This window comes from Morone saxatilis, unplaced genomic scaffold (genome assembly GCF_004916995.1).
Source record: "Morone saxatilis isolate NCDOM2014 unplaced genomic scaffold, NCSU_SB_2.0 Contig17, whole genome shotgun sequence".
NCBI classification, from domain to species: Eukaryota; Metazoa; Chordata; class Actinopteri; family Moronidae; genus Morone; species Morone saxatilis.
In genome coordinates, this window is record NW_023339729.1 from 24,207,498 (window position 1) to 24,230,065 (window position 22,568).

Below are 22,568 nucleotides of genomic sequence, written 5' to 3' on the forward strand. Positions count from 1 at the left end.
ACGTTTCACTTACTTATCACACAGCTTAACCAGCTAGTATTTCTGTCTAATCGTGCACATCCCTACTTTAAACTCAACCAGACTTTATCAGCCACACCGGGTGAATTTCACTGTATTCTGCAAAACATTAAACATTATCATGGACATATATGAAGTCAAGGTCATGCCTCTGATTCTGGTTAAAACATCAAAAACACACGCTGTTTTAATGCGTTTCTCATGTGGGAAAGTTCACGTAAATATCAAACGTCTCCTTCAGCTTATCCCGTTCTGCTTTTGCACTTACAGTTACATCATTGTTGTTTCTTGAAGTTTCATGGGACGAGGCCGGGTGATGTGAGTTAATTAAGTCCAGGACTTCCCCCAGGACATTTATAAGTAGATGGCAGACTAAACAATAACCACGCCCGTTCAATAAAAGAAATGTTCTGTGTGAGAGAGCAGCTCAGCTTCTCTAATAATTAATGGGCGGGGGGGAGGTTATTGCATTTTTATGATTTCAGTGATCTTTGTTTCAGGGAATCTGTTAGAAAATGCAGTGGGAACAACATTTTTCTTCACAGGTTTCAACTGAAGATTATATCTGAAACGTCTCTCCCAACACTCACTGTAATATTCACTCAGCAGTTAGTATTACAGCTGACTTGGACGCACTGTATCGACCTAGAATGGTACAAATATAAATAAAATATAAAAATAATATATTAACTTTTGATTTGACTGAGATACTAATAATGCTTTGCAACCATTACGTAAATGCCTGAGTTATTTTCAATCAGGGTTGACCATTTTTCAGACTTCAAGCTGATCAAACCAGTTTCTGTGCATTCTTGTGGGGTTAGTCCACTCATTTGCCAGTCAAATATTTTTGGTCCGGTTTATGACATCCTGCCGGCTGAGTCTAAACATAACACAGACGCAAGTTCACTCTGATCAAATGCAGTATCAAAAAAACTCACAAAGAAATACGCAAGAACAGCAAGCCAAGACTGAATATGCTGCATAATGTGATCAAATTATGATCACAAAGTCTGCTTCTGAGCTTTGGTTTGCTATTTCATATAGTTTGATTGTATTAGGTAAACGTCGCCTGAGAGGCTCAGCAGGTACCCCCGTCCTGGTCCTCAGTAATAGGAAGTTTGTGTTTCTGTCTGTATTAAGTTTTATATTGTTATTTTTTTCTTTATAGGCTTTTAATTAGGCTGGTCTGCGGCCCTTGCTGCATGTCGTCCACTCCCTCCTATGACTTCACCTTTCCTATCAAATAAAGGCATAAAAAGCCCCAAAATAGCTTTAAAAAAAATAATTTCATGTAGTTTTCTAAATGAAATGCTGAGATACAGGCTTACTGTGGTCGCACTGTGAAAGGTCCAGTAGGTATCAAAGTCTGTGTCTTCCCTCCAGGGTAGGCTAATGTGAGGTTATAGTTCGGCATTACACAGACGGCTAGTGGAGGTTAGGGTAATACTGGGTTGAGGTTAAGCGTCCCAAAAGATGGCTGCTTAAGGGTTAGCGCTAATGCCAGGCTCGTGTCAAATGGGATGGAAGGTAGAGATTAGAGTCCATGACTCTTTACGTGGTTGTAATAATGCAAAGTTGGCTGTGAGAGGGTTAAAAATACTGTGTCCAGTACAGCTTTTTGAACCCTGATTTGTCCACAGATGATTTGTCTCATGTACAAACTGTCAGGACATAGTGAAAATTTCAGCAAATATGACAAAAAGTAGTTTGTAAAAGTTACCTACTGCAGCTTTAGTTGGGTTATTTCTGACCTAAATGTTGACCTGAGCGCTCTGAAGAAAACTGGTATTTAAAGTAATTCCCACAGCGCGTAAACGTTGCATACGGTTGAGGTTAAAGTAACACAAATCCAGACTGAGACTGACAAAGTTCTGTAAATAACTTGGTCCAAATGTGCTCTGGAATGGGACACCGAAACCAGCACTATCTAGAGTCCATTTGGGACTAAGTTATTAATGGAGCTGTGTTTCCCCCATTGATCATCCCTAAAGGGCACATTTGTTATTGCGTCTCCATGGTCTTTTGCATCATGTGTGGTGGAAGTTTGACCGAATAAAGGAAAACCAACAAAGATAAATTTGTCTTTGTATATTTATTTAGCTTCTGCGCAGAAGGATCGAAACCAGCAAAGTGTCAGTCAGCGACTGTCGAGCAATCGATGCTGTGTGCATCGCTACCAGGGTTTTTATATGCATAAGAACAAAGAGTCAATGACCATAGAGAATAGAAAAGCTAAACATCAAAGGGAGATAAGGGCATTCCCAAGTGAAGACATGTTCCTGTCTCAGACCAAATTAGATAAAAGTTTAGATGTTCAGGCCAGGCTATATTTCACCCAGAGCAGAGCAGGCTATATTTCAACCTTACATTACACAGATGTCGTGTCTGTATTCAGTTAAAGTTCATTGTACAAGTCAGCAGGAACATGTGGTAGGCTGTGCATAATTTCAACCTATCGTCATGTATCACATATATAAATGTGGTCATTGTATTAAGACAGCCAGTTCATTTATAGTACAGCAGAAATGGAGCCAATCATGCTTTCTACAGAACAGTGTAACACAAAGGTTATTTACTAAATGATCTTTTTCCTCTACATCATGCAAACTTTCTGTTCCCAAAAATACCTTCTTTCTCCAGAACAGTGAGCTCAGAGCTAAAAACTAAAGTTAGCTCATCCACTTCCACATTGATGCAGCCTAGGCAAATGGAGTGGGCTGTGTCACTGTGAAATACTGTAAGCTGCAGTTAACACAAAGCATGTATTCAATGCCACCCAATTGTGCTACAACAGAAAAATATGGTTGTAAAAAAAAAACTAAAAAATGTGTTCCACTAACCAAAAACCAACCAAATAAAGTAAAAATTAAAGTCATTAGGCAAGATTCAAAAACTATTTTAAAACTTTAAATAAAATATCATAAAGTGTCCACAACACTAAATTACCTGCTCAGGTTAAAGCCTTTTTTTTTTTAAACAACGTTATTTAGAGGCTCCTATGTATGAAATGTATTGTTTTATTTATGTTATTATTGTTTATCACATCCTGACTGACAGACAAACAAACAGCACAATAACAACTGTGGCACTAACTTCTCTGACTGAAAAAAAGTAAGAAGTTGTCAGCGGCTGGCTGGCAGTGTTACTCACCGCCTCCTAAACCCAGCAGCCGGCAGATATCTCTGGTGAGCTTCATCAGGTTTTACCGTCCAGGATTACCGGGCCCCGGAGCTCTGTGCACTTTAAACTGTCACAACCGGACGAGACGACCACTCTCCGGGCTTCATTAGGGGCTGACACCTCGCCGGTGAGGCTGCCGATTCATGTGAAATCTCTCCCGTTGATCGTCCGCCGCTGCTCCGCCCGTCCAGTCACCAAGACACCTGCAGTCACTACACACCGCGACTTCCGGCGCTTACAACAATAAAACAATGACAAGCAGAATTTAAAGCACACAACTTCCGGTCACAATCACCACAATAAAACCATTTCAAGAAAAGGGTCATAAGTGGTCAGTGTTAGGCTAGTTACTCAAAAAAATTAAAGTAATATTATTACTTTACTTATTTCTCCCTGCTAACAGTGTTTAGTTACACTACTAGTTATATAAATGTTCTGCTCAGTTTTGTTAGTTAAAATCAAAGTATTATATATAGGTGAATATTTCCAACTGCTGAATGTAAGTGTTTCCATCTTCCAAACTATTTTCCTCCAAAATAATAAAAAAATAAAAATGTATTGATTGGATGATTTTTTGGGGAAGTAGCTGTAATATTGTTACTGAAATGTATCAGTAATTAGTTACTAGTTACTGGGGAAAGTAACATCATTACTAATAATTAGTTACTTCCCAACACTGTAACTGGTCATGGTTTAATATCAAATGATTTTAGAGATTAAATGCGGTTCAAAACATAACTCCCAATAAATCTCTCTCTCCCTTTTTTTTCTTTCTTTTTTTACATTCAAATTAAATTCAAAATGGGCTTTAGGAGCAAAGGAGCAAAACAAATAATTTACATAAAAAGAAATGCACAGTATATATACAGATAAGTAAAAATAGCAGTCCAGTTAGAAAAATATAAATACAAATAAGTGACTGAGATATATATTTAACAGTATTTGTTTTGTATATATAGTAAGTATGTCTGTGAACAGAGAATGCACAGTGCAGGTGTATACAGATCATTGATGGTGATTGCTTTCCATTGGACGAACCTCTCCACTCACAACACCTCACAAATGTCACTGCTGTGTTTGAGCAGTGTCGTATTTCACCCAGTAGAAAACGATCCAGTTCTGCCTTTTATTGATTGATTTACAGCAGTGGTTCCAGACCTTTTTCCTTAAGGGACCCTTTTTCTATCATTGCATAAACTAAACGACTTCGGATTAAGTGACGTATTTAATAGATATTTCATATTATATTTAATGAATAACAATAACAGTACAAAACAACTGATAAACTGTACAATGAACACAAATTGTGAACACAATAACCGCAGTGAACGAGTGAAGTTTTGAGCAGATTATTTCCTGTGAATCTGCATCAGAGATGAGTTTTTTATATTGTGTTTTTTATTGTCATTTTTAATCATCATACATAGGCTTATATCATATATTCTTAATAGGGTTTGATTTGATTCTGGCCTGCAGCCCTTTTTCTGTCCCCTCTTTCTCTCTTTCACCCCTTTCCTGCTTATCTTCAAACAAAGGCATAAAAAGCCCCAAAGATCCCCAGGTTGGGAACCACGGCTCTACTGCAGTTTTATTTTCTTTTATTACATTTGGAGCAACGTATTACTGCACTATTATTACACTGAAATGATGTTAAAGTCATTGATTGGTCTGTTTGTATTTAATTTAATTTAGGAGCTTATGTAACTGAAGATTCTTCTGAGTACTATGTAATTTGTTATAAATTCGTATTTATTATAGGAAAAATGGAGACAATGTTCAGCTGGTACACTTCCAATTCAATAATTCCAATTAATTTGAATTCATTAGTCAGTGTAGAGGCAGATACGCTTCATGCAAACATGCAATTCTATATGAAATGTTAACTTTCAAATAAGTCCTTTTCATGGGAATTCTTTTAGAAATCCACAAAGCTCAACTCTCTCAGAACTTTGTCTCTATTTTTCCCATAAGGCACAAATGGACCAGTGTAGCCAAGAAATGAGAAATATCCTGAGAACAACAGGCCGTAAGCCATCTGGTATTTCCTGGCAAGCTGACCTACTTAAAAACTGGAAAGCAGTGGTCTCTGGTCTGGGTGGAATGAATATTTGTGGGCATAGATAAGACCCTCGTGAATTGCAGGAAACTGCGTAAGGAATGTAGACTGCACCTTTGTCCACTGGGTGGTAATACTGCACCGCCTGTCACAAATCAAGGTCCAAATAAGGCTTGAGAAGTATTGTTACCAGTTAGCCTATAACTCAAAATGGTCAAATGAATGTATGCATATAAACATATAATCATTTATTCTTAAATCCATGTGTTTAAGAATAAAAAAGAAAGGAAGAAACATGTGTAAGCTTTTTATTATCATATGTGCATAAGAGATATGATGAGATGAGTTTGACACAGCAGAAGTGTAAAAGAAAATACAATACAGAACAATAAAATAAAATATATTATAAAGATAATAATAGAAAATAATAATATAATAATGAAAACTATATACACTATATTCCTATATATAGGATTATTTGTATTTCTTAATCATTTATATTTTGTATTGTTTGAGGTGTAGATATCAGAACATGAGTCAATGTATATACTGCTGATAGATTAAAGAGTTATTACCGGCTATTAAAAGAGAAATAATGTTATTAATAATTAACAAAAGAGAAACATTTGAACTGAGAATGCTTTATTATTTAGATTTTTATATATTGTCCTTTAAATTCCCGAGCTGAAAAACATTGACAGTATCAAACAAACAAAAAAATACACTTGCCTGCAGTGTGCTGGCACAGACATCCCTCCAATCAAGCTCACTGTAATACTGATAGACAGCCGGCTAAACCAATCAAAGAGCGCTGCCTCCTGCCTCTGGACCAATCACATGTCGCTTTGGCTTAAGGAGGCGGGGACATTGTGGAAGCGACGGGCTGGCTCAGCAGCCATTGATGCGCTTTATCTCCAAGAGGACAAACCGGCATTAATTGTTCCGTATCTGCGGCTCTCTGCGGACTGAAGCCATGGTGTCTCACTCTCTCGCCCTCCCGATGATCTGCTTCACCACGCTATGGGCGCTGGTGGGGGTCGTGGCTCCGTTTTTAGTGCCCAAAGGACCCAACCGGGGGTAGGTGCTGTGTCTGCTGTTAATTGGCTGCAATTAACGGCGATTATTTTATCCTTTTCTTTTCATAATCCTACACACAATAATCCAGGTAGAGATGCTGGGCCGTGTGTTATTGTTTACAGTCAGTGTTTCCTCCGTGCTCAGCTCTGTAGCATCTTCAGAAATAACACGAACTGCTCGCGTGATGGAGGCCCCGCGCGTCATCCTGCGTCCATCCCAGCATCCTTCCTTCACCTCCCCATTCATCTGTGCATTCATCCTTCACCTCCCATTCATCCGTGCATTCATCCCCGCACGGCTGTCAGGTTAAAGGGTCAGCACAGTAGTAAAGGAGAGATAAAGTGGGTGAATAATCTGATCATAGCTTTAATGTTGAGTGACTGTGATGCTGAGGCCATTACGGTGGCTCACAGTGGCCATGCCCCTCAAGCTACAACATACGAGGGAATTTATTTCATTATTTTATCAGAGCTGCTTTAACAGTACTCAAGTAGACCAGTTGTCACACAATGGTACATTTCTTACCCTGGAAGTGTTAGTAGTAGTAAACTAAAAAAAAACTGCATATTGCACCTCACTGAATTTATTTATATTGATCATTTTTATCTAAGGCTGCACAAATAATCGAAATATCATCAATATCGCAGTATGTTCAAGTGCAGCATGCAAATTGAAAGAGGTGTAATGTTTTGATAAAGGTTGTTCTATAGGAGTGGGTGATAATACTGATAAATTACCAGAGAAATCAACCACACAGAAGTATCAGTTTTTAGGCAAATTCAGTTAAGAAAATACCTGATAATTCAAGGAACTTCATCACATTCATGCAACAGTTTTCTAAATGCAATATTTCCAACAGTAAAATACAACCAGCCATAATAATACCATTGATACTATCTCTGACTGTCTGTACTGTCTGTAACTGTATCCTTATACCACCCAACCATCAGATATAGTTAAATTAGGTGTGGGACACGTAGCCTAAAGTAAGTAACTCTGTATTAGAACCAAATCATATGGAGGTATGATTAACATATTGAACTGTGTGTGTGTGTGTGTGTGTGTGTGTTTGGACAGAGCTGCATCAGTGTAACTCCCTCTCTCTTTTCTTTGACAGTGTGATTGTCACCAGTCTCATCCTTACGGCGGTCTGCTGTTACTTGTTGTAAGTACAAACTCTTCTCCTCCTCCTCCTCCTCCTCCTCCTCCTCTTCCTCTTTGGTGTACCTGCTGCTGACATGTTGTACATTGACTCTGCTATATTGACCTGCTGCCGTGATCACGCAGGCACAATGAAACTTTAAAACCTTGCTACTTAAAAATGTTGCAGTGCTTTCAGATAAAATGTCTTCCAGTGAGGCTGTTGTGTATTACAGTAAGTTTACTGTAGTTACAAACTCTGCTTCAGGCGGTTTCAGTGTCCTTCACTTAAAGATCGATAATTTTATGCATTATGAGCAAATCGGAGGGGAAGATCAATAACAAATCACAAGGCTTCAAAATAACTACAGCTGCACGATGTGTTTAAAATATCACATTGCGATTATTTTAACAGATATTGTGATTGATGATAACTATTAACTATTAAAATCATGACGATGTGATATTTTGGGGGGTTTGTAGCAAACAAACATGTTTTCTTAAATCTGGAGAAGATTTGTAGCCCAGAGCACCTCTGCAGCACTACAGTACTTCATTATAATGCTGTTTTATCACACATTTTTTACCTTTATCAGCCTTGTGATTTGCATATGGCACTTGGCCATATTTTGATTTCCTTGGTATTTCGATTAATTGTGCAGCCATAAAAAAAACCTCAGCGAAAACAGCTTTTAACTACTTAGCAACATGAGACGGAGACCTCAGAAAACAATTAGCATAATGTGTAATGGGTGATCATAATGGGTTTTTGCAAGAGAAAATGCTGCTGGGAGAGGAGGGCGAGAGAAGCCAGTTACTCAACTAATTAAGTCAATTGCGAAAGATCTGCAAGAATTCAGCCATTCATTCATTCAGGCTCTGCATACGACTCTTGCCAGCTAACAAGTGGCTCTTAAAAGAGACATGAAGGTTGAGAACTTTGACTGGATGCCATGTTCCAGCTACCACCTGCACACACCTGCATTCTGTCAGTTGGCCGGGCGGGGCGTTGGCTTCTACACAGCGTGTTTGCAGTCATGTGATTCGTATGAAATTGAGTTGGAGGGCAGGAAGTGAAAAGCAGAACAGATCTGTGCTGTGCTTGTTTAAACGATATTAGAGAGAAAGGTATAAACAGAAACCCGCAGCACGTGTTTGAGCTGATTCTTGTGTTGTGAAGACGTCTGATTGTTTGAATTAAAGACTTTCTTACTGACTGACTTATGAGAAAACTGGAGTTGTTATATGGCTCTCCTTAAAGCAACTTCACTGATCCGAACTAACGTGTTTAAACACCAAAGTCAGACAAGAACACTGTCCCACTGATCGAGTCTGCGGTAGACCAACAACTCCTGTGTTCTGAGAGGTAAAATGACAGTTTTTGTTAAAGGAGTCTGGTGGTTTTGAAGAGAGCATAGATGGATATAACAGCTTCAGTTCCCAGTCTGAAAGGGCTGTCTGACGGCAAGGTAAAGCAGTAAAAATATTCTAAATATAGCATACACTTAAATTGATATCAACTCTTTAAAATCTGCTACATTTTGCTGCTGCCCCATCCACAGAAGTACCATTTTCCCCTCCTATGAACAACAACTATTAGTACTCGATAAAAGCTTCTAGGTTTGATTTGAGCAACTTTAAATAACACAAAACAGGTATTTTGAGAGTTTGTGACCTGCAGTTTACGCTGTGCTGGGCGTCATGAGCAGACAAGCTATTCCTTACTTAAAAACAAAACTCTGGCTCTAACAGTTAATTAGTTTGTCATCTTTGGTTATCACGAGATGCACAGATGGCGTATTATAGATGGCAGCGTTGGTTCAGCATGATGGACAATGCATGGAGGAATGACACGCAACGTTCATTTCCATAATGACCAAAATGAGCCAGCAGCAGGAGTGCATGGAAAGGATCTGGACATTGCAGGAATCTTTGAGCTCATTTAATACAGCTCAGTGTTCTCCTGATATATTTTGTCAGTGTCACATTGCCAGGAAATGAATCGCTTTATGAATCCTCCCCTACATACGTGGTACTCATCTTGAAGGCTTAAATCAGGTGTGATCATATTAACCAGAAACTCATTTTCAAGTTCTCACTAATTTCTCCTATGATCTCAGAAAACGAAAGATTTCTAATGATGAATCATCTCATTATCTCGAGAAATCAGCCTTTTGTTTTCTCAGGATAAATTAACTTGTGATTTTGAGATAACAATGTTTAAAAAATGTAATTGCGAGCACGACCGTTCTGGGGTTCCGTACAACACAGAGGTCTATCGGCTTGAATTTGAAATCATATAAATCGTCTGAAAAAAAGGTTTATTTTGTTTTATATATAGTGCCGTTATTATAATACATGATGTGCAGAAGAGGTGGTGAATAAAGTAGAAGTAGAATGTGCATGCAGGATTATCATATCACCACTAGAGGGAGCCCGGGCTCCTTCAGGGCATGACTAACCCTTTGCCAACAAAAACCACTGACAGTAGTAGATTCCCTAACTTTAGAACGTCTGCACTGTTTTATCTTTAGTTTTAAAATTATGTATCTGGATGAGTTGGAGAAGATTGGATGGAAGCAGAGGGATAAAGAATCACTTTTACGTTTACGTTTTAACGTTTTTATGTAACATACAGTTTGCTTTATGACTTATTATACCATCAGTTGTTACTTCATAGCTCTTCTTGTTCTTGGTGGTTCTGTTTTATATCTTCTAATTTAAATACTAATAAAATATAGTTAACAGGCCCGGAACAAGCTTTGTTTAGGAAAACACGGCAGCCTGCAGGTTGTGCTCATTAGTGTCTTCGCAAGGCAACGAAGGCGATTATGTTGGATTGATATGGAGATAAAATAATATCCACATTCATTTAGACCTCTAAATAACTGTTAAGAGTTGGTTAAAACTGGGTTCATTGGAAATCTCTTGTGTCCTCTTTGGACTTGTTGCAAACAGTTTCCTGTGGTTTGGTCTTTGTGTTGATGATCCTCTCTCTCTCTCTCTCTCTCTCTCTGTCTCTCTCTTTACTCAGTTGGTTGATAGCCATTCTGGCCCAAACCAACCCTCTGTTCGGCCCTCAGCTGAAGAATGAAACTATATGGTATCTGCGCTACTTCTGGGAGTAAACAAGGTGAGTTTGTCAGGAGAAAACTTGAACCAGATGCTCACTGACATGTTATGAATACATATTATGATATCAAAATACTATGTAAACTGAAATGTAATTTAAAATAAGTTTTGCATTAGCAGTAATATTTTGTTTCAATATCAGCATCTTATGTAGGCACATAGCCTGCGCATGAATGTGTGTGCGTGATGGGTTATGAGCTAAAATGTGACAATAAGTGGAGAGAAAAATATTTGTTTAAAAACACTGGAAAAGTGGGTTTCGAACAGGAACTAATGGGAAAGGAAGTGTAGACCAGGAGGACCCCTTTCCACCAAATAGGCTCTGGTTCTTGAACTGGTTCTGTTCAGGATTTTAACAACAGGGGACAATAAATGATACATTTATTAGAATAAACCTGCATGAACTGTCCGTAGCTGAATTAACATTGGTCATAAAGGTGGTGCTAGGAGAGAGAGGTGGTACACGGTCACTGGTCTGGGTCCACAATACATTTACAAACATATAAAGATTGAATAGAATATTTCATGCAGTATTATGCCCCTAAAATACACAGAGGGCTCAACAGATCTCCCCCTGCACCCACACATGAAGCACGGCTCTCTAAAGCGAGTTTGTTTGACTTTGAATACATTTTATTAAGTTCATTGTGTAAAAGTTACAACACCCATCCACTAGCTCTCTGGCTCCACAGACTTTTTAATTGATTAACTCCAGCTGAGAGCTGCTTCAACACTTCAACATTAACGCGTGATAATTTCCCCTTAGAGTAAAGAGTTTCAAAATATGATATATATTTATTAGAATATGATGCTATATCATCTTCATATTGCTTTTTATGCAAACCTATGCAAATTGCCAATTCATGCAAATGTAGTCATACTTAAAAATAAAGATTTGCCTATAAATGATCCACATTAGAAAACCGAATGTAATGTTGTTTAATCAAAACCAGGCCTGTACTTTGAATTATGATTAAACAGCATTAAGTGCAACAGTCTTAATGCATCTGAAGAGAGCTTTTGGCACACTTCACCATGTATATGGATACATGTATATATGCTGGTTTTTAAGATGAGCGTCTGACTAAAGTAGGACTTATTGCTGTTTCACTGCTAGTTGGTAGTGAGAAGAAACATGGAAAGATTTGAAAGAAAATGAGAACATTATACTTTTGTATATTTTCTTTTCTGCCGGCTTCTTTGTGCCAACAGTTTTTGATCCTTCAGGCTGCGTTCTGTACTTTTGCATGTTTGCAAATCAAAAACCATTTCATCTTTTTCTCTCAGAACGCAGTGGCGGGGGGAGAGAAAAACCCTGCCACTAAACTGCCTACAGTGACAGAAGTGGCATTCATGCGTGAATATTTATCAACTGCATGAAAAAAAAATGAGCTGGGTAAAATTCCAAAACCGTTTCTGATATTTCAAAGGCATGTTTGCTCTGAGCCACTCGTGCTCATGGACCATGCTGCTCTCTGAATTACTGAGCTGTTTCGCATTTTGCTAAGACCCTCAGAGTCATTAATCCTGAATGTAAGCAATGTCCATGATTGAGGAAATTGTTGAAATCAGTTTTTCTCTCTGTTCCAGGACTGTGTGACATGATGCCGCTCATCATTCCGCTCCCGTGGTTGGCTGGACTTTCTTTCAACGTAACACTTTACTATTAAACATTCCCACACACACAATCTGCAGAAACGATGACACAACAACCGAAAAAGGCAATTTTGACAATTATGTACAGTCCCTGGAATTTAAGTTTATTAAGACGTGGGTTTTAAAACAAGGAGGAGCCACCCCCACAACACACACAGTTGAAGTTGTGACTTTGACAGGATTCGTGAACAAAAGCGTTGAGTGTTTTCATGTCTGTTACCGAGAAGAATGATTTCCAGTGAAACCGTAAAGTCATCCGTTAGGAGCAGATATTAATCTTCCATCACTGAAATGTGCAATCCTTAAGATCCTTTAGTTTATTTTTGTGTTGTTTACATTTTTGGTTTTGCTGCCATCAGGGAACATGAATTTTCTAAGTGTTTGTATTTATTTGGCCTGCAGGCACTGATGTAAGCGCATTGTAATTACCTCAGTGTCCACACGGTCTTGTTATATAACTGTTATTATCTGTGATGTAATGGTGTGTGTGTGAGTGTGAGTGCGTGTGAGTGTGTGTGAAGAGTTCATTACTGTGAGTGCTTGGACCGCCGCCATGAGAATCTCCCAAAACCGTAAAAAGAAAAAAAAAAAGTGAAGAGCGATTCCCTCCCACTTTAGACTACTTCAGCATGAAACTCCCTCCCACGTTCCCCTCATGCTCTACACCGCGGAGGTCCTCGTTGCCATGGTGATCTCATCGCCCAATTCAGTCCCTCTCCACTCGACCCCTTTTGATGAAATCCTGCCCATTCTCGCCTCGCTTGTGTACAGATGTACTGTAGGTTGTACTGTAGGGACATGCTTTTTGGATCCAAGCGTCTGGTAGCTGCTGATAGATTTGGTGATAATTTCCACCATCTTAAAAATTTCATCCCAACCCCCCCAAAAAAAATCATTTTCAGGCATTTACATCAGATTCCTTTCTTTTAAACTTCAGCTAATTAATTCTCTCGGAGGTTTAGGGGCGCTTCGAGTGACCCTCACATCTTTTCAGTAGCAGATGAAAAAAGTATATTTAACAAAAGGAAGTGTTATTTTATTGCACATAGACATTTTCAGACAGGGTAATCTGTTAGAAACCCTACAAAAATCCTATAAGTGATCGATGCCTCTGACTGGCTGATGTTGGATATTTAGACAAAGTGCAGTGCAGTTAGAAAATAAGGAATACTTGGTTTTCAAAAGACAACTTATCTAATTTACTGTTTAAATCAAGTTGCTGAATGAGACTAATCATTGCAGTTAATAGTTGCACATCACCCACTAGGGGTCGCCAGGGCTTAACGGGGGGCTCACGTGGCCTTCTTGATTTTAATCAGTGGGGTAAAAACAACAGAAATCTAAACACCATAGCACTAGAGTGAATAAAAGGATAGAAAAAACCAGAAGGCAAGACTATAAAAGTGTGTTTTAAGAAGAGACTCAAATTGTTAAAGTGTGTAAGAAAATCTTTTTTTTAAATACAGTACTAATTGTAGGCAGAGTGCACATGTTAATCTGTACACATGCATTTGAGTACGGAGCAAGTTACTGTGCGGTAACACCATCAGTAGCCGGAACAGTCAGTCACCAGAAGTCCAGAGGTCGAGGTTTATTTCTGTTGACTGTGGTCTCCTCTCTCAGTGCAGGATAATGATCGCTGATGACCAATCAGACGCCGGCGTTTCTTGACGTTCTCTGTGCAATACCAGCTAGCATAAATAAGTCAAGCCGAGAGACAGCAGCAGCCTGAAGACTAACAGTGAACCGATAAGGTCTTCAAGCTCAGAGGAAGTCACCAACATCATAAAACTTTGTTGTTATTCTTGGCTACGTACATCTGCATAACAGCGTATATATTGTGTTCCTGACTTACATAACTTCTCAACGCCTCAGAAAGGTTGCCAATTTTCATAATTTTTAACTTTTAAAAAAACATTTGCTTTGAATATGATGATGGTGCCTCCTCCTGATGCTTGAAGAGTCTGAGCTGCCAGCCACTACCACAACTATGTCTCCTCTTTCCACTTCCCAATTCCAACCCTGAGAACCCCTACCTCCCTTCCTCCCTCCCTCCTTCCTTCCTTAACACTGTCCCTCCCCGCCCTCCTCTCTAAAACTACTTTGCTTCAGCCAAAAAGAATCAAAATCAATATACAGCTACTTTTTAGAAAGACCAAATTGCGTTGTATCTTTTCCTCCAGCCCTCTTTGTAGTTGTGGTGGTGGCACGCATCTAAATGATACATTTCAGTGTGCTAGGGGTTAGGGGCCTACTTAAAATAGAGTGCGATCACACCTGATCACACCCAACAAAGTGAGGCTCTCCTCGTCAGAACGCTAGTGTTCAGTTTCACTCCGTGCTGCGCTCCAAGTGAACCAGAGCTTGTAAACAAAAGCCACATGGACTCACAAGTCGCTCGGTTATTGGACTGGAGCTTTGGTCAACCTGCCAAAGATAAGAGATGTTGGTGCTGGTGGAGAGTCAAAATAAATCTGTCACCTGTAACCTCAGCTTTGTGGTGTGTTTAAGTCTCTGGTGTTCATACCAGTTAAGTGCACATGAAGGGGGAAAAAAAGCTGAATACGAGCATCAGTCCAGACTGCGGTTTGCTCTCACTTCATTTTCTTCTGTCGGGCTTTCCAACCATTAACTGCTGGCTATCATGTGTGCCCATAAACCCTCGTGTTTCGGGTTTGTTTCCGTCATTGGTTTGGATTACATTCCCAATCCCACTCATAACGAGACGTGCCACAGTGAGCTTGCAAGAGGACACAGTCACATTTCGGGCGTCTGTGAGTCATCGGGCAACAAATGGCGTCCGGACGAAAAAACTGAACTAAAGTAACAGACGCTCCACACTTCAGATAAACCCCTCCAAACATGCTGTGTGTGAACTGGCCCTAAACATGACAAAATCCTTGGGTTTCTTTTCCTTCTTTTAGGAATCAGTTCAGCTCTTTTGATAACTGGCTGCTGCCTATCTGTTAAATATTCCTGGCAACATTGGATGGAAATAGAGATGGATTTTTGTGTGTGTGTGTGTGTATGAGGAGTCGCCATGGTTACAAAAATCTACTAAATTGCAGATCTGATTATTGGTGAAGATGAGATCCTATGTGTGACCTTGTATTAGTGTGAAGTAACTGCTTCTATGTGAGTGACGTTGTATGTGAAACACCCAGTAAAAGGCTATATGTGTAATACAGTCCTGCTGCTCTGTTGATGTTATTGACATTCCTCACTGGCGTACACACCTAAATGATTCTCCTAGAGACCTAGATTCTCTGCGTGCTTTCCAAATACCTGAACTTAACCCTCATACAAACCTAATCTCATCTCACAAGGATACAGTAACACACGTGCATGTTAAAGCTGCAAAGAAGAAAATAGATATGTACGTCCACCTTCCTGTAGTGCATCTGCCGATGTTGTTTCGCTGCCTGTGACACGGAGGGGGCCCCCGGTGATAGACCGAGGCAGTTGGTTGAAGTTACCTTGGCAATCAAGGACGAGGTTGACTCTCACACAGGATTCTCACAATGGCACATGGAGGCACGCATGCATGACTCACACACAATAATTTCAGTCACCTCATCTGTCAGGTGCAGGTATTATGCTGGAAGAGGACCTCAAAATACACCTCCGCACAACGCAATGTTAAAGATTTTTTTAGTATTTAAATATTTAACCCCTTGTTTAGAAATCAGCAATGTACAATGGGAAGAAGAGCTGGCAAGTGAAATACTAAAAGGGCAGATACATTTGCCTGCCAAGATTGCTTTTAAAGCTGAAACCCAATTGAGCTGATAATTTGAGCAAATATTCATCAACATATTTGACTTGTTTTTATCAGAAAATACAACAAGGATTCAGTTTCTTCTAGACCTTTATCAGAGCTGAAAAACAAGGTACTCACTAAAACTGTTTGGTACATTTAAATAAAAAAACTGGTTGCGCACAGTGGATGAATGGATACCTAGCTGCAAATATACAACTCCTCTCTGTGATAAAGATGAACAGCACTAACCTACTGCTGTTTAATATTCAACACGCATGTGTCATTGATGCACAGATCATTTTGTCCAAATGCACAGCTTCAGTTCTGGACCACTTCCAGCCCAACCAGAAGTCCTAAAAGCAAAAGAGTAACAGCAGAAACTCAGACCTACTGAGGAAAAGACATTAATGTTCACCATCCACAGCAGGAGTCTCAAACTCAGATTGGCTTGGGGCCACTGTTGGTATTGTAAGAGGTCCACTTAAACATTCAAGTACTACCTTTAACCTTTATTTTTCACCAAACTAAATACATTTTTAAAATAGAATTGTTTTTATTTTAGTTGTATATTAAGCGGCTAGTTTCAATTGATAATCAAACAATTAGGAAAAAGGGGGCAGTTTGAGGCCCACGCATCTACCGGCAAAGAAAGTCATAGCTGCTGCCATTTTGACCCTTGTGCCAACTGCAGGCAATGAGTGTTAATTGGCCAGTATGCTTCTACTAAACTGCTTGTCAGATGGTTGAATAGCAAATTTGTGTTTGACATTATATTTTACATGTTACACCTGCAAAACTAATGCTGTAAGTCTCACTGTAAGTATCCTGGAGATAACTAGGTGTTATGATGCAGAGGCAATGTATCTTTAATCCACAGGAAGACAAAATAGTGATTTTATATTAGGTCTAAACCTTAGCTGTTTCCTTAAAACATTTGTTTTATCACAGTGGTAAATTAAATAAATGTTCAAGCACAGTCAGCAACCCCTGAATACGGTTCAGAAACAAACACAACATGTTCAATGTGTGCAATTATTAATATTTACTGGTGCAGAAATGTAGCGTGATGTGCTCGCAGACTCAGCACTGGGTTCTGATTAAGTTCTATAAAATCTATCTCATTTTGTTACCACCTAGGAGGACAAGCATTCATGTATAATTCACAGCTGTAAATAAATGAGTGGTGGTGCGGCGCTGCGGTCTCATTATGGCTGCAGATTAATGAGTAAACAGCCCATGAAATCAACAGGACTATTCTGAAAAAAGCTGCAGCGCTTTTGTGGCTGACTAACCAACTGACCTTTCTCACAGCACCCATTTTGACATGTAGTCGTAGGGTAAACACAGGCGTAACCAGTGATACTAATTACGGTTCAGTTCCATTCAGGTCAAACAGAGTCAGGGTGCTGCTTTTATTCATGTTTGCTTACTAGAACAGCTCTGCTACACTAAATGGAACAGAACCTTAATTAACACCTATGTTTACCCTATTACTTCATGTCAAAATGGCTGCTCTGAAAAACGTCTGCTGAGAAAGAAAGCTACAGGAGTGAGGACCAGAGGCGGATATAGATGGGTGACATGGTGTGGCAGCATCGACAGAATATTAAGCTATAAAAAGATGGTTTCACATCATGATTGACAGCTGGCGCCAACCCCGAAACGCAGACTCTGGCTCCGAGTGGCGAAAGATGGGAGCGGCCATATGCAGGATATTTCTGCTTCATTTTTCTATAATAGAAGTAAAGTCCATCTTTTATGTGTCGAAGATTCATTTTTAATTTAACACATATAATTTAATATATATAATATTTTAGACAAAGTGACAGGTTTAAGTTTAATGAAAAAAGACATTTGGAAACATTTCTGAAGATTTGGAAATAGAACAGTTTATTGATTTCTAATGCCACCTTTAGATATTTCCATTCAGTATGTATGTAAATGTAATTTTGAGTCTTCATTTGGGGGCTTTTCCAAGCAAATGTTGATGTAGGTGAATATTTGCAATTACATCAAAATATATATATATATATTTCTGCCACCCTCTAGACACCCTGTGAATAATTCTTTAGATCCGCCCCTGGTGAGGACACTAATTATGTTCAGTGTGCTTCTCCTCAAGCACTACACAGAGCTCACTTCACTTACCAAAAATGGTGGCATTGTCCCTGTAAGTATGATATATCCAAGCTCCGGCCTACATTTCTGTTTAAACAGATTAAAGCTGAATTAATGCACATTATTAAGGCCACACACACACACACACACACACACACACAGCCTACAGGCCTACACATACAGGCTTTAACCGACAGACAGATAAACACAAACACCCCACAGCTTATCCTCTGTAATATTCATCAAATGTGGCTTAATGTGTTCATGCGCCATGGCAACCTACTTTTCTCCATTAAGATTTAACAATCTTTATGCAAACAGCTATATGAGCTGTCCTAAATAACACTTGCTGTGTTATAGAGCGTTGCTTCTCTTCATCACAGTTGAAATTATTTTTGTCTTTCCTCCTCATTGTCTGCAATGTAGAAATTAAATTGTACTTCCTACAAATACCTGCTGGCTGTTCTGATAGATGCCACCGTATCAGGAACTCCTCATATAGAATTTATTTGTAAGAAGTTACAGCAGCGTGTTTACTTCCTTCGTAGACTCTATCTTTCGGAGCCAGTAGCCAGGTTATTTTTAATTCAGTGTCATGCTGTGCTGCAGCACGGTCTGGCTCAGCTGTGAAACTTAAAGCTAAACAATATAATCAAATCCAAATTTGAGCGGAGATTATTGGCCAACCTGTGGCACACTCCTTTCAAGCAACTCACAGCAAGCATGCTCGGACTTGCTTTTGAACAGAGAATACCAACTTCTGCCCTCCAAGAGGCAATAAGTTCCTCCATTTAAACACAACGGGCTGAAGATTTCTTTTATACACCAGTCAATCCTGTTGCTGAACCAAAATCAGTGTGCTGCTAACTGAGATCTGAATCCAGAGGATATGGTGTGATATTTATAAGGATGTTTGATGGTTTATACATCTGTGGGAAGTGTCATACTGTATGTTCAATCTCTGTGTGTATATTTCTTGAACGAAACTGCCCATGGGTGCAAAATGAATTTCAGTGTAAACTGACAATAAAGTGGGAGCAGCTGCGAGCACGATGATGCAGCTTTTAATCTCTCAATTTCCAAGTATACTGTAAAGTAGAGCCTGACAGATGCAGGGTTTTTAAAGCTGGTGTTTTATAATTAAAAATAACCCAGTCATAATATATTATTTTTTCTGATATGGATACCTTAAATTTGGTTATTAGAGGGTTGTGACTAAGATATCTTCTGAGCAATATATTTAACGTAACAGCAAATATAACTTAGTATATTATAAATCACAACAATGAGTGGGTCATAAAATAATCTAAAATGATTTATATTTTCATATCGTGATATCAATATTTAATGGCATATAGTATTTTTGAGTAACTGCAAATTAAAAATCCAGTATTCCCGTGGAGCTTAAAGTTCTCAGACATGGAGCAGTTTTAAATTAATACAATACTTAAAGCTGAAACTTTTATAAACTTTTTGTCCTTATTGCTGAAAGGTTCACTATATCCTGACAGTTGAACATGAGACAGACAATGTGTAAAAAGATCAGCTTCCTCTGGCTCGTCCTAGTGCTCCTAACGACATTTGCAAGAATCCGCCGGGCCCGAATGAAAAAACAACCAATCAGAGTGGAGAAAGATTTAAAGACCTGATAGTTGATTGCTGTGTCTCATTCCCAGGTTGTCAAATACAATCTATAGTTAGGATATAGTGAATGTTTCAGCAAATATTACCTACTGCAGCTTTAATTCAATACAATGTACAGATTCCCTCCAGGACAACTTTTTTTAGGCTTGCAAATATTTTCTTGCTTCATAAAATTAAGAAGAAATCTGAACTTTCTTTACTACATTAAATAACAATAACAATAAAATGAATTCAAACTAACTAAAGTGAGCCCATACTGGATGATGTAAAGCAGTGATTCCCAGCCTGCGGGTCCCACTAGGGGTCGCCAAGGTTCCACAGGAGGTCGCAAGGCCTTCTTGATTTTTAAGGGGTGTAAGAAAACATTAAAAATATACTCAGCAGGCCTCTGTCTCAGCATTTCATTTATTCCTGTGAAGAAAACTACATGTAATTGTTTGGTTTTTTTAAGTTTATCTCTGCTGAACAGCTTTGTCCTCCATTAGAAAAACAAGCAGTTAAAATAACCAAAAAGCTAATAGAACAACGGTCAAGTGTCAGGAAGAAGAAAACACTGAACACTGAATTTGACCCTGATAAAACTCTATTTAGTACGTATGACAGAGGATTGTATAAAAAAAGTTTCTAAAACTATCACATAAAATCACAATAATAATCTAAAAATAAAGCTCAAAATTAATTTAATTGCTCGTTTTACACAAACTTCCCACATTTATTGTGTTTACTATTTGGGTTCATTGTGCAGTTGAGTATAATATGCAGTACTATAATATGAAACAGCCATAAAATATGTCACTTAGTCAGTGGTCGAAGGTTTACTTAATGTATTAGAGCACAATCAGTGGTAGATTTCCTTGAGGTATATGAGGGGATATTTTATTCTGAAAATCCATACATTAAATCTCTCTCCCTCTGTGTGAAAAACAGAATGTTCACATGATGGTATCTGGTGCCTCACACTTTAGTTGTGTAGGAAACATCTGCTTATGTTATGTGTAGGTAAAAAGACAGCTATGTTCATAACAGGAAATTCTGTCAGTTTTGTAGCCTATAGGATGTTTACAGGCTGGTATATAAGGGCTGAACGAGAGAGAGAGGTAGGAGAATTCAGCCAGAAGATGCATCTGAAACTCACTTGTTTTTGTTTAATAAAGTCCTAAATCAAAGCAAGAAGAGGGGCGGACCTTTTCTTATTCAGTCATCCACAGACCAACTAATGGCAGCCACGAAAATACACCACAACCCCCTTTTCTATCATTGAGTAAACTGACTATGTGACATATTTTACGGATATTTCTATTTCTATTCAAAACTGTACAATGAACCCAAATAGTGAACTCAGCAACTGCAGGAAGTTTGTGTAAAACAAGTGATTTGGATGAATTTTGAGCCGATTATTTCCTGTTTAGGGAACTTTTATAAAATTGTCTGTTATATGTATTTTATTTATCATTATATACAATCAAACATACTTCTTTTATGACAAATTCAGTGTTTTCTCGTCCCTGGCCCTTCGCCATTGTTCTATTAGATCATTCATTTAACAGTTTACTTTACTTTACATTTACTTTTCTACACAGAAGAACCAAATGCTGAGAAATAGGCTGACTATGTAAACTTTTCTTACATGCTTAGCGACCCAGCCGATGAAGCTTTGGCGACCTCCAATGGGGGTCTCGACCCACAGGTTGGGAACCACGGCTCAAATATAAATAAACATTTTAAATTCTACATTTTTCATTGTTTTAAACTGAGTTGTCAGTTCATAGGTGCAATGAACATTCAGTTTCTGGTGTGTTCATTTACTCTAAGCTGTAGTTTGTGGTGGTTGAAGTTTTGTGTTACACTGAGTGTTTCTAATATTTTGTCCACCCCATTAAAAAAAAAGAGACACATTCACCACTTTTATCCACTCAGAAGAAAACCAGCGGGCTCTACAGTGAGTCTGCAGAGGTAAGAGTGAGTTGCAGAGCGGTTGTTGGGCCGTAGTAAACCCGCTGCGGAGGCCGCCTGTCGGGGTCTGCTCCTCGGTCCAACGTGTCGGAAAGCAGCCGAAGTGGTTCCAGCGGGACTCTGCTGTGAAGCTGCCCGGGGACCTGCTCGGGTCAGCGGGTTCACAGCCCCAGTCCTCCCGGTGTCCTTAAAGACGGGTCGTGTGACCCCGCCCCTCTGACGACACCGTGTCGTAAACCATATCCGTTTTCACTGACTCCACTGACGTGAAGCTGCCAAGTGTCAACCAGCACTAAACCGGAAACACAGCTGTGCGCTTTTCATAATAAAAGCCCCACCAAAATGAACACAATTCTATTTTGGGTAGGTTAAAATGTAATCATGTAAGATCTAATTTGTTATCCCAACTGGAAACACTGTATGTTTTTGAATCCATGTGACAACTACACTTGTTCTGACATTTATTTGTTAAAGTTAAAGGTGTTAATTTTAAAGATTTTTTACAATGTGGTTAGTTATGTTTTAGCCTTTTTTGTGTACCATGTAGTAGCATATAGTTAAGCCATACAGGGATCATAATTATCTGCCCGAACCCGATTGGAGCCTACAGGGCCCGCTGGGTTCCTGAAACTGCTGCCGTAGGTCGGGCTCAGACAGAATAAGATTGTTTTTATATATATTTAATATTTTATTAATAATGCATGCAACTGTAATTAATGAGCTCACTGGTTATTTATTCATTTTGATATTTATTTATTTATTTATTTATTTATTTATTTATTTATTTATTTATTTATTTATTTATTTATTGTAAGCAGAAATTCAGGTCGG

At 38.8% G+C, this 22,568-nt stretch overlaps 2 protein-coding genes across 4 annotated transcripts in view; one reads left to right on the forward strand and one right to left on the reverse strand.

Moving 5' to 3' along the window:
• The window catches only part of LOC118327414 (stress-induced-phosphoprotein 1-like), a 22,647-nt gene extending 19,226 nt beyond the window's left edge, over positions 1-3,421 (reverse strand). For all 3 annotated transcript variants that reach the window (XM_035660768.1, XM_035660767.1, XM_035660766.1), the window contains exon 1: positions 3,172-3,421. In XM_035660768.1, the coding sequence (XP_035516661.1) occupies positions 3,172-3,217 (46 nt within the window). In that variant the 5' untranslated portion in view covers positions 3,218-3,421. The remainder of the gene's footprint in view (positions 1-3,171) is intronic.
• A 2,676-nt stretch (positions 3,422-6,097) lies between these two features.
• atpv0e2 (ATPase H+ transporting V0 subunit e2) lies at positions 6,098-15,426 on the forward strand. The gene is made up of 4 exons (XM_035659369.1): positions 6,098-6,334; positions 7,452-7,499; positions 10,509-10,607; positions 12,197-15,426. Exons 1-3 carry the CDS (start codon positions 6,231-6,233, stop codon positions 10,600-10,602), a joined length of 246 nt encoding a protein of 81 aa, XP_035515262.1. The 5' UTR covers positions 6,098-6,230; the 3' UTR covers positions 10,603-10,607; positions 12,197-15,426.
• The last annotated feature ends 7,142 nt before the right edge of the window (positions 15,427-22,568 follow it).